Source organism: Jatropha curcas, chromosome 10, assembly GCF_041381405.1.
Source record: "Jatropha curcas cultivar XTBG-Jc1 chromosome 10, XTBG_Jcur_1.0, whole genome shotgun sequence".
In the NCBI taxonomy this organism is placed as follows: domain Eukaryota; kingdom Viridiplantae; phylum Streptophyta; class Magnoliopsida; order Malpighiales; family Euphorbiaceae; genus Jatropha; species Jatropha curcas.
In genome coordinates, this window is record NC_143160.1 from 7,029,321 (window position 1) to 7,042,030 (window position 12,710).

Consider the following 12,710-nt stretch of genomic DNA (forward strand, 5'->3'; position numbering starts at 1 on the left):
AAATAAAAAATAAATTTTATGAAACCATAATAGTGGTTTACAGAATTGTGTTTTCTATGTTCTGTTATTATTACTATTATTTTCTCTATTTATCCAAAATATACAAGCATATATTTTTATTTCTATTTAAATTCTCAGCTTTTTTTTTCTCTCTTTTCTCTATTTAGTATTATTTTGATATTTATTATTATTTTTTCTATCTATATAAATCTAATGTCATTTAGTATTATTTATTTATTATAATATTTGGATGTTATGTTTTTATTCAACATAATAATCAATAGTTAATGTAACATTTAAATTTTAAAATTAAATTGTAAAATATTTTTAATCATTTCATCTGAAACTTTGAAAATTTTTTGAAAATTTATTATTAGCCACAATTTTTAATGACTTAATAAGAGATATTTGATAATTGGAAGAAATTTTCAACCAAAAAACAAAGAAAAATAAATTTTTTTAAAAAATATTTTTCAAAAATCAAGTAATCAAAAACTGTGACAAACGAGGCCTTAATATTTATATCGTTCTTTATCGGGTCTATAGCACACATAATGTCTAATATGATGCTAATCAAGTGTAGTCTGATTGGTCTTTCTACTTATTGTAATAGATGTACGGCGCCAATTTGGTGAATGTTATTTGAAGAGAAGGGCTGCCCCGTGTTGTGCAATCCATAACGTCATTTCAATCTGTTGGGCCTCTCAAGCTTTCTATTTTTCTTTTTTTTTTTAGAAATTTTAAATTTTATTTTATTTTTCTATAGTTTGATTGGTTGTTGAATATATTTTTAAAGTTAGATATTGTATAGGTGGTTATGGATTTAAAAATTTTAAGCTATTATTATGTTATTTAATTTTTATCTTTAAGATGATTACATTTCGATAATTACAATTTAAATTTTGTTCTTTAAGATAGATAAATATATCTGATGTTCATTTTAATTTTTTTTCATCAATAGCTGGTACGTCTTTTTTTTTTAATTTGCCTTTTCTCTAACAATTCAAAATTGATGCTAAATAGGGATGAGTTTTTAGTTTTGAACAATTCAAAGTAAGAAAGATATATATAGTAATATAATATTTGTATGTTTAATGAAAGTGCCTATATATTCTATATTTAATTTTACTTTATATTAATTCTTAACAATATACACTAATTAAAAAAATATTTTGAAACATTATTATATTCTTAATTTAAATATTAAATTATAAATGAAAAACTTTTAAAATGATATTACAATTTAATAAAAATAATTACTCAGATAATATATTAATATCTGCGCGTAAAGCGCGGTTTCATTGACTAGTTCACTTATACAGTCAAAATATAGAGAATAAATAAAAATTAGGCTCATATCTTTGCGACTAAATATTAATTTACCATATATCATAACATTTTTACTCTCTTTTCAAGTAAAGTAGCTTTTTAGTATTTCATATATTAAAAATAACTTTTTTAGTAATATATATATATATATATATATTTATTTATTTTAGCTTTTTATTATAAATTAAAGTGTTGTTGAATAATAACTTTTAAATTAACTTTTAAAAATAATTATATCGTTGGTTGTATAACTTTTAGAGGTTAATAAAGCTTTTTGTGACACTATAAACATTTAACGATTCATATAAATTAAATTTTTTTTTTTGCCTCCAATTATACCATGGTTTTTTGCCAATTAATGTTTAGTATTTCCCTTCGTTTTCTCTATAATATAACAGAAGCATATTTGTTAACTAGTTACGGGAGCTTAATTAATTAATAATTATACTTTCTGTACCGTTATTTGAATTAATTAATTAATTTATTTATTCACATGATGTATAATAATGTTCCATATACAAAGCATAATTATGCATTGTGCGTTACTTATAAAGAATAAAAGAAAACCTTTCTATGTACATTGAGATATTATTACATCATTATCATATCATCATTAATTTCTCATTATACCCATCATTATAGCCCACAAAATAATTGACTTTCAATTGGACTTTCATCACTACCCTATGCCATATATATAATTTAATAAATTAAATATACAATAAAATTAATATAGTAGATAAAAATGAAAATACTAATATGGAAAGTCTTAATATATAAGTTCACTCCTGGACAACCTTTCGACAATTTCTCTTTCACTTATTGAACACTTCGATTTATAAAATTATTCCGATTAGACATTTTAATTGGCATGTTGAATACTTCAACTTATAAAATTAGATCGATTAAATACTTATTAGATAGTTGAAAAATGTGAAAGTTGTTATTTTAAAAGCAGTATTAACAATATGTTCAATCAATATTTTACGTATGAAAGTCAAAACCTTAAAAATTTATTGTTTTTAGCATGACGAGACGTGAAATTATTATAAAAACAGAACTTGGGAGTGATATAAGGTTGCTTTTAATTCAGGGCCATGAGTAGCTTTTTTTGTTAAACTTTAAAAGTTAAATTATGTATTCAACCGTAGACATGAGAAAGTTTAATGCAAAATCATGTTCTAGTCTTTTTTTTTTTTCCTCGTCTTATAAAATATTTGTTTTCCTTAATTCAGGTATTTGAAAATTTATGTTTGTGATCTAAAATTTTAACTTTGCTCTCTGAGAGATTGCATCTAAAATTACTTTGATTTAATTCTACACTTATGAATGAACTTTACTCAGTGGGTTGAGTACTTTTTAAGGCTTTTATTTGATAATAATTATTTGAAAAAAATATATTTAGCTCGGTTGATATAACTTTCACTGTAACAGATTAAAATGTCTAAAATAACTTTAACATGTTCATGCTCGCAATATAAATACATAGGAGCATTTTAGATATTTTAGCCGGCCTCAATGAAAAATAAAAAATATGTCGAGCTCAACTTGAACCATTTAATATGACTCTAAATTCTTAATAGTATATTTATATGTCCAAATAATTTATTGCAGTCAAGAGATTTTAATATTTCATTACAAGTGAATATTTTTATTTCATGGTACATTCTAAAACTTGTTTCCATTCTGGCATTTAATTATGGCATGAGCTTTCGGCTAATATAGAAGCTCTTGTTATTAATAATAATTTCCATGGCTATTAAAAAAATATCATTGGAGGTTATATATATATATATATATATATATATATATATATATATATATATATATATATAAACAATTTTATGCACATATAGAAATCAATACTTATTTTTATTTTAAAAAATGAGTAATTATTTTTTTTTTTGAAAAAAATGAACACTCAATCAAGATTTAGAATAATTTTTCTATAAAAAAAAATGATTATCCCAATTTTATTTTGGCACCATTTAAATTCTCCTTAACATGGGCCCCAATCATTGCCTCCACTACTTTTCTCACTAGCCATCCACGATCCAGTTATGATCCATTCACAAACTCCCCTACTGGCTACTGCCAAACCTGGCCCGGCTCTCGTGGCAGAATGGTAATTTAAGAACAAATTCTGCCTAAAGTAAACAGATAAAAAAATTTGTGAAAAAAAACAGTGAAATGCATAAAATAAAAATAGATAAATATTTGCCCATATACTAAAACAATCAATTGAAATATTTAAAATAAATAGAAGTATGGATAACTTTTTTTAAAAATAATAAGAAATTAGTAATAGAATAATAGTTTTTTAAATGAAATAATTAGTATTAATTTAGTATACTAGATTTTTTTAAATATTTTTATTTTTGTTTTAATTAAAAATATGATTAGTTTATTGAACTAAAACTAAATTCTGCCCACGGCTGCTGGATTCACTACGGAATAAAGTGTTACCAGTAAATTTTTACTTTATTCATAAGAATCGGATTCTTAATAAGAATAATGTCTAACCATTTATATTAACTCGAATGAATATTTATTTTAAATATTTTTTATTTTATAGATATGGGATATGAATGGATAAGAAAAGACTGGTATTTTCCATTCTAACCTTTTTCTTTCGTAATTTTCACCATATTTAGAAAAGAAGATACAGTGGAAAAAGTACTCAAATTCCGTACTCCATTCTATATTTTATAAAATAACCACAGTAAAAGAAATGTAATTTTCTTTTTTAAATTTGTTTTCATTTAACCATGGTTAATTTATTCCCTCGAACCGTTCCTATAAAACCGCCCTGTCTCTCACTTCCTTCATCACTTGCAACTTCTCAACTCTCCACCCTCCTCTCCACATCTCTCTAAAGAGCTTTCCGTTTCAGTGCCTTTTAAGCTTCATTTCAAGCCTCCATTACTCTTTATCTCCCAGTCTTTAAAAACCAACCTGAAGCTCGTATCAAAACACAGCTTTCTTAGCCCTTCAAAAAAAAAAAAAAAGATATATACACACACATACATCAATAAATAAAAACCAAAAAACAAAAAAAAAAAAACATAAGAGTTCGTTTCTTAATTATCTTCTCTACATTTGTCAGCTACTCATCACAAAAATGTCCCAAGATTTCGTCTTTGAGTGTTTTTCTTTCCTTTCTCGAACTGGGTCTTCTCCATTTTTCAGTTTTGAGGTTGTTTTGTGTCTTTTTCTCTTCGTTTCCATTTTCTCTTTCTGGTTAGCTCCTGGTGGTCTTGCTTGGGTTCTATACAAAACCAAGTTTAATGTTCAATCCAAAACCGCCATTCCTGGTCCTTCTGGTCTGCCTGTTCTTGGCATGGTCTTTGCTTTTACTGGTTCTTTAACTCATAGAGTTCTTGCCAAGACTTGTAATCTTGTGAAGGCAAAACCTTTAATGGCGTTCTCTATTGGGTTCACTCGTTTCATTATCTCTAGCCATCCTGAAACAGCTAAAGAGATTTTGAACAGTTCAGCTTTTGCTGATAGACCTGTTAAAGAGTCTGCTTATGAGCTTTTATTCCATAGAGCAATGGGTTTTGCACCTTTTGGAGAATATTGGAGAAATCTAAGGAGAATCTCATCGACCCATTTGTTTAGCCCTAAAAGAATTTCTTCTTTTGGGGAATTTAGGACTCAAATAGGTCGAAAAATGGTGGATGAAATTAAGGGTTTAGTGGAAAAAAATGGTGAAGTTGAAATTAGGAGGATATTGCACTTTGGGTCACTAAATAATGTTATGAAAAGTGTGTTTGGTAAAAGTTACGAGTTCAGTGATGCAAAAGATGTTGAGGGTTCTGAACTTGAGGGTTTAGTAACTGAAGGTTATGAATTGTTAGGGATTTTTAATTGGAGTGACCATTTTCCTTTCTTTGGTTGGTTGGATTTGCAAGGAGTGAAAAAGAGATGTAGAAATTTGGTTGCTAAAGTGAATGTTTTTGTTGGGAAGGTAGTAGAGGAGCATAGGATCATGAGAAGGCAAGATAGAAATCATGAAGCCAATGAAAACGGTGATTTTGTTGATGTTTTGCTTGATTTAGAGGAAGAGAACAAGCTCAATGACTCTGATATGATTGCTGTCTTATGGGTATGTATATGATATTAAAGTTATTTGAACTTTTGCTATATAAATTGCATTTACTAGGTCTTGTATTTTTAGCTGTTTGCCTTGTTATATGCTGTTGTATAAATATCTATTATTGACATTGAATATGATTAAAGATGCCTTAAAGACTAGTTCCCTTTCTTTCTCAATCTAATCTAATCTTTTATCAACTGGTATAGATTCTCACTTGTTATCATCAATCATTTCTCTGGTTTTTCCTTTAGCAGAAAAATTTTTAATTTTGTGATTCTATCTATAGCTCTTTATATGAAATCTTGTGTTCTTTTCTTTTCTTTATAGAAAAACATTTTTTCTTGTATAGAAATCTCCAGGAAACTGTTATCTATATAGATTTTAGAATATGGTTCGTTGGTATCCAAAGAAGTTGAGAATCTGAATATTTTCTCTTTTTCTTTCTTGAAACTATTCTCTTTTTGTTGTCTATTTCTTCCCATGCTTTTCTCGCATATTTATTTCTTTTAGCACATATGAGTTTGTATACTTATAAGCACCTTAGCTAGCTAATAATATTAGTAACATTTTAATTAAACCTTTGATAACAATTATTTTATTTGTTCATTTCTTTTTTTCTTCCAGGAAATGATCTTTAGAGGTACTGATACAGTGGCAATACTCTTGGAATGGATTCTTGCAAGAATGGTAATACATCAGGAAATACAATCAAAAGCTCAATCTGAAATTGACCAAGTCGTTGGCTTGAACCGATTAGTCTCCGATTCAGACCTGCCTAACCTGCCTTACCTTCGAGGCATTGTCAAAGAAACCTTAAGAATGCATCCACCAGGTCCTCTTCTTTCTTGGGCAAGGCTAGCCATCCATGACACTCAAATAGGCCACTATTTTATACCTGCAGGCACTACTGCCATGGTGAACATGTGGTCAATAACTCACGATGAGCAGTTCTGGTCAGAACCTGAGAAATTTAAGCCGGAAAGGTTTCTAGAGGAAGACGTAGCAATCATGGGATCTGATTTAAAGTTGGCTCCTTTTGGTTCAGGAAGAAGGGTTTGTCCTGGTAAGGCTATGGGTTTAGCTACTGTCGAGCTTTGGCTTGCTCAGCTTCTTCAAAGCTTCAAATGGGTAACTACTAATAATGGAGAAGTGGATTTATCTGAGAAACTGAAGCTTTCTTTGGAGATGAAAAACCCTTTGGTATGCAAAGCACTTTCTAGGGCTTCTGCTTGATATTCAATATCATCAATAAAGTTTGGCTTGGCTTGGAGTGGATCTTGGATTGGTGTTGCTGCTTATTATCTCCTTTCTTGATTTTGGAGTCAACTTACTCTATACGGGGAGATGATAAAAATTAAAATAATTTTATGAAGTTTAGTATGGTTTGTGGGATTAATTAAGTTAGATTTTTTTAGGTAATTTCTAGTATTTCAGGGTTTGGTGTTTTTGTGTAAAAAAAAACAAAATCATGGTTGTTTAATACCTTATATATATTAGGTTTTGATTAATGTTTAATACCTTATAATTAAGCATGAAAGCTTCCTTGCACTTGTGTAATCAAGTTTGATATATATTTGAATGCAATATTAGTTTGTTTTGTGTTATACTTGCAAATTCTAAATATTTTTACATCGGATTAAGAAATTATTAATCCATAGTACTCATGTTTATGTCATGAATTGTTATTAAGGGAAGTTGATTTCTATATATATAATGTAAAATATATAGTCATGTGTATCTCATGAATTGATGTTAGGCAAGAACGAGCTCGCTGCCGTTAAGAATTTGGTTGCAGATAAAAATGTGTGAATAGGTTACACAACTTCTTTGACTCCAATATATATACTAAAAAAAAAGAATCCCTGCATTATATCTAGGTAGGAGATCAAATTTTTAATGACCAAATGTTCAAAATATGATGATTTTCCTTTTTTTATAGTAATGCCAAAGCCATGCATTTGTACTCTAATTTAATAATTTGGGATTGGTCATTATAATTATCATTATTTTTTAATTTACACGATAATGGTTCTTGACCTTTGTACATGAGACAGACAACAATTCAACTGCAAAAAACAAGAATGACAATGACTTTTTTATCATTTTGTAACCAATCTATAATGGGTTTCCAGAAATGCTCAGAAAAATTCTGGTTAGAGGAAAGTAGATCAGAAAAATGGAAAATACATGCATGTGGAATTTATATAAATACGAAATAGCTAGGGTTATAAATAGATTAGATATTTTAATCTAAAAAAAGGGATTACGTCTCTTTTAATTTACTCTTGCATTGTAGTTTTGTTAGATGAAATTAATTGCATGCATGATGGTCCAAAAACTATATATATTCTCAGGAATATATATAAATGTTGTATGTATATAAATTTTTATATGGGTTATAAAATAATATGCAAAGTTTATTTATTTTTTATATAGTTAAAGAATAATTCACATTTTTTATATAGAGCTAATAAATTATTCTCATCATACCTCCATCTCATTACATATGGACAATGTCATCAATTTGTCACCATCTATCTATATAATCTCCTAAAACTTGGAAAAAGAAAAAAAGAAAAAAGGAAAGGACAGCACTTGTAGCTTTTTCTTCTCCATCTATCTTTATTCTTACATGATTCCAGCATTTTTATCCCTTGAATATAGCCTTTTTTGTATGTGAAATAAAAATGGAAAAGAAAATAAAATAAATAATAGCAAACCCTAGCTAAGATTCCTAAGCTAAGGGTTCTAAATCATAAGCAAAGAATTTAATTTTATATTTATATTTATTTTTTCTTCTTTTATGATTTGATGAATCACATTTTGCAAAGAATTTTAAATGATTGAAGAATAAGAACCCTAAAGCAAAAAAAAAAAAAATGATATGGTTCATCTCTTTTATGGGGATCCAAATCCCTGCCAAGAATAATATTTTTTATTCATTTTTCGAGAAGCTATGGCAATGGAAGTGCTTGTGGAAAAAGCTTTGGTCCTTTTTTCCCACCTGTAAAGAAAAGATGCATATTGGATTTGAATATCCAAAATATGGCAAATTAGGGTTTCTCATTTATGGCCACAGGAATGCAAGTTGAAGAGGGAGTAGGCCTCTCTTCTTTATTTTTTTATTTAATTTTTAATTGATTCTATTTCGATTAATATCGTCACAGCTATCCCCATATATTCCTTTCCTCACTCTCAAGTTTCACTTTTCACCATCAAATTTTAAATTACATGCAAAATGCAAGAATATTTTTCTTTTTCATATATGTATCCCAAAAAAAGTGATTTGGCCATTTATATATACCTTATAAATAGCAAATACAGTAAATTTGCGTACCCGCATATCCGTACAAGCTTTACATTTATTCCATTCAATGACATAATAATTAATAATCCTTTTATAATTTCATGCAAACCATATAATTTTCTTGGGATTTTCTTTTTTAGTTTTTCCAGATTAGGGAGTTTGTAAATAAAGAAAAATAAATTCTCATGTATAAGTTAATTTTAATAATTTAGTTTTAATTAATAAAGTAAAAAATTTACCTACCAATTGAGTCAATTTAATTTTGAAATTTATTATTATCGATCATTTATTACATACGATTAGAATTTGAAATTATAAAATAATTAAACCTTCCATCGATAATTTAGTGCGAACGAATCATTATGCATCTAATTCACATTCTAACAATATCAAATATACTCTCTTTTATCCTTTTTAATATTTTTGATGAAAATAAATAGTGAAAATGTTTCATATAAAAGAATAAATAATGTATTTTATAATAAATATCAATGAAGCATCAAAGTATTCCAGTAAGGGTCATTTTTATGGGCTGCAAAGGGAATGTGTAATATCAGAAAAAGAAGGGTTATTCCCCCCCCTTGACCACCAATGGAATTTTCTCAAGAAAATCTCCTTGTCCCTCCTCCCTCCACCTCTCTTTTTTTTATCTTTCCCTAGACTACTACTCGAATATTACACATGCACAGTGCTTCATATAGAACTTGGAACCAGTTTTGGCTATATATATATATATATATATATATATATATATTTTTTTTTTTAAAAAAAGGAACCTTTCTCTTTGCTTCGTGCTGTTTCTTTTCACTTTCGAGTTTTTCATCCAACAATTAACAGAGAGTGGAGAATATCTTTAATAATCTCAAAGTAAAAAAATCATTTGGTATAAGTCTTTTTTTTTTATGAAAATAGTATTGTGACACTGATAATAAATAGGAAGAAGTAAAAAGAAATATATGTTAATTAATTTTTTTTTTCAATTCAAGCCCTGTGGTGTTTTATTTTTTTATTTTTTTTGTTTTTGGTTACACTATAAGTGTCTCCTGGGTTAATTCTAATCTTGTTCGCACCGCATTAAGTCCACAAGGGGAACGACCTCCCAATAAGGATTTTCTCGATTCACAAGAATTAAACATTTAACATCTTATTTAAGGGACATGAGTCACTCGAACTAATCTTATTGGAACGAGATTTATATTGATGCCATTAACAAGTAAGGGTACAATCTAACACAGTTAGATTGTGCTAATCTGATATTGACATATTACACTTTAATTATGCTCTTTAACACAAGATTAATGCAGCCACATCAACATAAATTCACAATAAAGGATATCAGATTCCTGATTATTGATGGAATAAAAAGTATTTTGTGAGAGAAATTTTACAAACCCTAAGATAAAAAGTATAAAATTCTAGGTTTTTTATTATTATTATTTTTCCTTGACAAACCATAAAATACATCATATAGTTCAAAGTTGGATCAATTGATAAAAGAATTTATCCCCAATTTACAGACCAAATTAAGAGTTTTATTACTTGTGATGCATTCATATTAAGAAAATAAAACCAAAGTATAAATTAAATAAGAGACAAGAAAGTTCTTTTTTTTTCCATTTCATACCTAGAAAATTTAGAAAATTGTTGGAATTTAAAACTTTCACATTTTATATAAGACAAATCCTCCATCATTGTGTCCAATATAATTTATAATATAGAGAATCTTTTTTTTTTTTTTTCTATGAATCCCTAACTACTAGCAATACTAATACTATGAAACACAGCTATCTATTGTAGTTATCAATGATGCTTGAAAAGAAAAGGAAAAAAAAGAATAAAATGCTCTGATGAGAAGTGCCCAGATGACACCGACACCCAATAAAGAACTGTTTGTTGGTTTTCTGATGGGAAGAAATAATGCCAATAACAAAAATTTAAGGTAGGTATTAGTTAACTAGGGCATGGGTGCCTGCCTTTAGAGAGCCCATTCCATTCCTTTGGGCAGCAAAAATTTTAAGATTTAATTGATTAAATAGAATTAAGCTCACCAATTATATATAGGATTAGACTTGTTTAGACTTAGAGACACAAATCAAGTTTAGACAGATTAACTTGCGTTCAGTATAGGAGATATAGATTGTGTTCGATAATAATAAACTAAATATTATATTTTATAGTGTTTGATAACATATTTTCTTTCTTCTGCTTTCCAAATAAAGGATTAGTATTTTATGAAAAATTACTAAACCGTTAACTTTACTTATAATCTCGTGAGTGATCAAAGTAGTTGTATGGTAAGAATGGTATAGCTTTACACTGTATACGCAATTTGGTGAAGTAGTGCGCAATTTTGGCATAATCATGTGAGTAAGCATCATATCATATCATAATATTTATATATCATAATATTCTCTTGTTTGATGCTTCTCCAACATTAGCTTTCACATTTTAAACTAACATTTTCCTAAAAAGTTCCTTTTATGCTCCTATTGGACCACCAAAAATTAACCTTAAGAGATAGTGATACCTTCATTTAATTAATCATATCATCTATGGCTCAAGTGGTAACCCTTTTTTATTTTATTTTATTTTTCAATTTAGTGTATTCCAATAGATATTCAATCTTAATTTAGGATATAATTAATATTTAGTTATAAGAATGACTATTATTTTGGAATGTCATTTCTTTAAAAAGTGAAATTAAATCCCTCCTATATATATATAATCGGGAGGCTTCTAACTAAGTGCGTTTTCCTGATATAAAACTTGTGTTCTCCCTCTTACGGAAATTGAGATCGCTTATTAATTCAATTAACAAATTGTTAGTTAAAATACCCCTCTGTTAATGTTGAATGATTCATAATAATTTATTAAATTTTGGAAATATAGATGACCTAACCATTAATTTCACTCTAAACTTTTTAAACAATTGCAATTTTCGCCCTAAATGATCTTTACCCTAAGTACTCTCAACTTATTAAGCTAATTGCGATGGCACCCTTTCAATAAAATTTGATTTGTTTAATTGTAATGTGGAAGTGAAAGATGGGATCCACATGGCATGCCCTTAGTACAATACCTAATGATGCGTCTTCTTCATTATAATTATCTTGAGCATTATTATGTGATGGCAATGATGATTAGGACTCTCTCAATAATGATCTTTACGCGGAGAGAGATACACCACATAATTAATTTCTCATTATGAAAAAAATATATATATTAGTACTAATTGTTGCTTTATTTCATTTTCTTTTCGATCAATTTAATTTCACCATTCCTTTTCTTTTATTTGATAACTATAAGGTGATTACAATATGATTAATACCTCGAGTCAGTGCTAAATAGCTCTATTTGAACCTAGCACAACTTTTACTTTGGCAGCGCAAAATGCCTTCAAAAGGTTTAATGTGACGAATTTTGCTTGCAATAAAAACATGAGACATTTTAGACATTTTGTTTCGCTACTATGTATGGGGATTGACACCTGTCCAGTGCCGAAATGTCAAGGAAGCTGGTGATCTGATGACAGGAGAGTCGATGACCGAAGCCCCGTGAATTACGACCATAACTATAACGATCATAAAATAGTGAAATTCTTTATCAGTAAAAGTTGTGTTAGGTTCAAATTAGGCTAATTATATTTTCCGTAATCTATGTTGGTTCAAAAAATAAAAATAAAAATAAAATTTTCTATGTAAAAAATAGATAAAATGTACCAATATCAACATATATTGGAATTCATATTTTTCTCTTGTAAGTGAAATTGAAAGTTTATGATATAGTAAATATTCACGGAGTGATTGAGATACACATTGGTTAATTAAAAAAAATAAAAGGTTTTGGATGGATAGCGATATATTTTACCTAATAGTACCTGGGACCGTTGATTAAAGTTGTTGAGTTCCATTTTCAGAATCTTTTTACATAAAAGTGTTGTTCATAAGCAACATATATAAAATGATGTAGACCCTC

General features: G+C 28.0%; 1 protein-coding gene across 1 annotated transcript; it reads left to right on the forward strand.

The window, feature by feature from the left end:
* Positions 1-4,149: 4,149 nt before the first annotated feature.
* Positions 4,150-7,032, forward strand: CYP78A10 (cytochrome P450, family 78, subfamily A, polypeptide 10). The gene is made up of 2 exons (XM_012225018.4): positions 4,150-5,437; positions 6,053-7,032. The coding sequence occupies exons 1-2, from the start codon at positions 4,451-4,453 to the stop codon at positions 6,659-6,661; spliced, it is 1,596 nt and encodes a 531-aa protein (XP_012080408.1). The 5' UTR covers positions 4,150-4,450; the 3' UTR covers positions 6,662-7,032.
* Positions 7,033-12,710: the final 5,678 nt, after the last annotated feature.

Excerpts from the sequence above, each read along its gene's own strand:
- CYP78A10 (XM_012225018.4), top strand. The coding sequence starts at position 4,451 with ATGTCCCAAGATTTCGTCTTTGAGTGTTTTTCTTTCCTTTCTCGAACT. Across the intron at positions 5,438-6,052 it reads ATATGATTGCTGTCTTATGG|GAAATGATCTTTAGAGGTAC; the intron begins GTATGTATATGA and ends TTTTTCTTCCAG.